Genomic DNA, 4,437 nt, shown 5'->3' on the forward strand with positions numbered 1-4,437 from the left:
TTTGTTTAGCCACTGACAAATACATAGAGGGCAGTTAATATTGTTGTTTCCTGTGCTGCTGATTTATTTCTCAACTAAGCACTTCCATGTGTAAATACAATTAAACCAAACTCACAGTGGGTAGGTCATGTACATACATGTCATCCCAAGCAACAGTGGGTTAAGTAAATTCTAAATTATATGTAAATTATGGGTAAATATAGTCAAAAAAATAAATATAGATTAATTTTTATTTTAAGAAATACATATCAAATATGACACCTACATTCTACATGGCATAACTACACACAAATTTAGCTTGTTATTGATATAAAATGCAATGTTCCATATATAATTTACTAAACTATAAACACTGCAGTAGCATAAACAAGAAAAAAAAATCCTGCACAAAGAATACAAAGTGATTTCTCCCCTCCAAAAACATGCACTTCCTAAAGACAAATTTCTGCAAAGCACCAAAGAGTAAAATTAACTTCAAATGTAATAATTGATAGTCTGTGCTTCCTTCTCTTCCCATCAGAATGGGAGGTAGTGGAATTACTCCGCAATCTGCATAGCATTTGCCTTTCTTGAAGTGACACTGCCATTCTCTATGATAGGATCAAGCATATACAACCACTGCCATTTCTACAAATAAATTTCTCAAACTTGTCATTGCAAGGTAAGATATAAAAACTATACTCCCTGCATCTATTCCCTGGGACAATTTATACAGTATCAAAATGGTCTTGTTAGTAAACACTATCAGCAAAGGTATACATTTACTTTGCAATAATAACAATAATCAATATTTTTTAGATATTTCACATCTAGATCTTATTAAGCATTTTGAAAGCAGATCGTAGTGTTTATTTTCAAAGCCTCCACATACCAGTGTTTTCTACACAAGTGTTTTTAAAAAGTATATGAAGTAATTTTTCACAGGTCATTATATTCACAGAATATGTGGCCTGCAATCTTTGAAGGTAAGTAAAATAATAAAAAAAATATATATAATCACAAAACTGATGTTATGAAAAAAAAAAAAAAAAAAAAAGGTTTAAAAAAATCACTGTTCTCTTCCCTATCAATAACCCTGTATAAGTACAGTAGCATTGAATATCACTGGGCACACTATCACAGGGGAAGTTCAACCACTTCCAGAATCAATCTAGTGATCTTCAAACAGCAGCCTCTGTTAACTCATCTTGATTCACTCACAATATTCTTTTTCCCTTTGGGGCTGGAGAGCATTATAAGTGGCACTCGTCTAGGTGTCTTGGTCACTCCAGTGGGAGTTTTTGCAGGTGAGGGATCTTTTGGTCCTTTTGTAGGACTCTGATCATCACCCTCAAACTTCTTCCTGGTTTCTTCATCAACCTCCATTGCTTCTCCCTGTCAATGTATCCAATAAATTATGATACACTTATCTCAACTCCTTACATTTTGCTACCAAACACACAAAAAATCATGCTTACGGTGTCCAAATTATAATATATAAATCAAAACACGCAAATACATGTCCTATCACACTTAAATATGTAAAACAAAATATCATAATAAATGCAGCAACTGTCTTGTATTTGTGCATAGCATAATATAAAATATACTCCCATGGAATACTATGTGAAACTGTTAACCCACTGATCCAGCTTACACAATCGTTGTCATAAAAATATTTGGCTGAGGGCCAGGTTACAGGAATACACCATCATGGAAAAATTGGGCCAAGGGATGGGATGGCAGGAATGTTCTATTACGAAAAATGTGGCTAAAGGTTAGGGTGATGGGAAGGACTCTCCTTGAGTGCACAAAGCTCTTTGAGGAAGATTAAACTCAGTGGGCATTTAGAGAGGGGCTCTTCCATTATTTCTACCAGGAAATGAATGTGGAATGTAACATCTGTGAGCTGTGCCTGGAAGAGCACTGGCCCTATGCTCAGGATTCTATTCATGCCTGCTATGACCAGCAGCACAGGATTACAGAATATTGAATAATATGAGAATATTCAGAAATTACACAAATAACTAAATACTATTTACTGTTATTGCACAAGTATAGCCTACCTAGAGAGCTGATATGGAGTCTGTTCAAGGCAATCAGTCTATTGTCTGACTGATATAGCATATCAAATGACAAATATAGACCTATACACCATGGATAGCTACCACTCAAGTAAGCCTAATTGGCCATGTGAGGGCAGTGAGACACCTAAAGCCAACTGCATATTAGGGGGTGGTAGGGGATCACCCATACCTGGGACCTCAGCCCTAACCTTAACTAATTTTGCATGGTCTTTTCTTCTCTCCCTTTCCTTTTCCTTCTCTTCTTTATCCTCCTCTTCTGTGCATTAATCCTCATAGTTAACTTTTACCCTTTTTGCCACGATGCTATGTGACCTTTAACGTCTAGCACATTTATTATTTTTTTAATCATTAAATATTAAGAACTACAAAACTGAACAGTATAAACAGTAAAACAATAATAATAATGATTAAGGGTTAAAAGAAATAAATGATTTAGACATCAAAGGTCATATCACAAAACAGTAAAATATTGTGGCAGACTAAAAATGAGTTAATGATTACGACAAAATGTGCTAGATGTCAATGGTTGTAGGGAACTATCTCACACTCACTCTCACACACTCACTCCAAGCACCAAGGAAACTGGTGATCCAGGAGAGCCAAAAACAGTTTTAAACTGCATGTAGAAATGTTTGTAAAGCATGTGTTTATATTACATACAAAAAAAATTCTGTCCAGTTTATTATTTTTTATAATGGAAAATAAGACTAAAGCTATGAATTCTTCCTGGATTTTCAGTTTGTTGATTAATTCTCTCTTTAAATGTGTAGGAGGTATATACAATTCTCCCCCAATGTGTCATGTGCATTTTCTAACCTCTGACTTGGATGACAGATACTTGTATCAGTGTCTTTGATACAGTAAACTACAATATGTTTTGCTCTAAATTATGAAGGGACACACCTAAAATATCCACTAAAGTCATCAGTGGGAAACAGGTCATCAGATGGTTTATTAGACCATACTGTCTAGAGCCTGACTGAATCCTGCCTTATAAATAAGCTGCAATATGCCAGCTATCCTCCTCAAAAACTGTAAACCAACTCCGCCTCTCTCCATTATCCTCACGTGCCCTTCCAGTACCACTTTTTCCCTCTCTATTATATTATTTTCATTCTATTTCATCAATAGTATAATATTCTGCAATTCACTTTAATATATAAAGGTCTATGGACATTTAACAGCTCCAACAAATATCCCTATTCTTATTCCTATTTACATGTAAACAAGATAAAATGAGCAAATTTGCCAAAAGACTTTTGGCACAATTCTCTTTAAGCTTGTTGAGATTATGCATTGTATCTGCAATGGCTGTATGGTTGATAATTGGGGGTGACAAACTATTCTCATTCTTAGTAGTAACAACAAAAAATAACAAACTCATACAGTAATAATACTAATAATAATGATAATAACTTATTTTTTCTATACCTGGGAGTGTCCATTCACTTGAGGTTGCGTAGTGTCTGCTTTGACGGCTGGTGTGTTTTCATCATTTTTATGGGTTGGACCAGAGAGGGTGATTAATGACACTCTCTTTCCACTCTTGCTGCTGTGTGAGGTCATCATCTTTTCAATATCATTCATAATAATAAGAACAGAACGATCTTTTGATATTTAAATAAAGCATTCTAACAGTTAAAACATTCTGTAAAATTAAACTCATAAAACTGCCTTCAAAAACTATAAAATATCTGGTCTGCAGCTGAATTTTTTAAAATGTGTTCCAGACTGACTGCACTGTACAAGGTAAATGAAATGTTGACAATGCTAAGGCAAGACCTACTTAGACATGTGGAAATATGACATAATAACAAAACTGAGAATTGTGGCTACATTCTAAAATGCGTTCAATACACACAACACAAACCTTTTTACAGCAATGCTTTCAACTGGCTTCTTTGGAGGCTCAACAGCTTCTGTTTCCATTTTATCTGGTTCTTCACGTGGTGATGATGCTCTTGAAGAAGGCTTGGCAGAAAGATTTGGACTCGTGCCAGCTTTCTTTACTTGAGTTTCAATAAGCTTTCCTTTGTAGGGAATACCAATTTCCTCTTCCGTGAAAGAAACCAGAGAGCAGTAGCCATCAGTCGATGACACCACAAGGATGCGCCCATCAGAGGACCTAAAATAAAGGAACAAGTTAAAACACTTCAAACCAATGATTGTAAAGGAAAGGTTCTATATTGATAATGTTTAATCTGGATGTATGAAGATGCAACTGCAGAATGTGTCATTAAGTAATTTTAACTTTTTACAGTAAAGAAATCATAAGGTTTACTTGTAATTACTATTTAGCTACTGATAAAGGATGTCTTTCTGCAATTTTCTATTGCAAACCACTTGGTGCGCTATTCTATCATTATACCTT

The 4,437-nt window shown here is 34.9% G+C and overlaps 1 protein-coding gene across 2 annotated transcripts in view; it reads right to left on the minus strand.

Moving 5' to 3' along the window:
- Window positions 1–212: 212 nt before the first annotated feature.
- Window positions 213–4,437, minus strand: part of LOC125044401 (chromatin assembly factor 1 subunit B-like) — a 17,690-nt gene continuing 13,465 nt past the window's right edge. Inside the window, exons 10-12 of one of the 2 annotated variants that reach the window (XM_047641048.1) lie at window positions 3,937–4,191; window positions 3,498–3,615; window positions 213–1,374 (exon numbers count right to left, since the gene is read on the minus strand). In XM_047641048.1, coding sequence (XP_047497004.1) covers window positions 1,183–1,374; window positions 3,498–3,615; window positions 3,937–4,191 — 565 coding nt within the window. In that variant the 3' untranslated portion in view covers window positions 213–1,182. Of the gene's footprint in view, window positions 1,375–3,497; window positions 3,619–3,936; window positions 4,192–4,437 lie in introns of both variants that reach the window. The other variant, XM_047641047.1, reaches the window with a different exon arrangement.

Source organism: Penaeus chinensis, chromosome 35 (assembly GCF_019202785.1).
Source record: "Penaeus chinensis breed Huanghai No. 1 chromosome 35, ASM1920278v2, whole genome shotgun sequence".
NCBI lineage: Eukaryota > Metazoa > Arthropoda > Malacostraca > Decapoda > Penaeidae > Penaeus > Penaeus chinensis.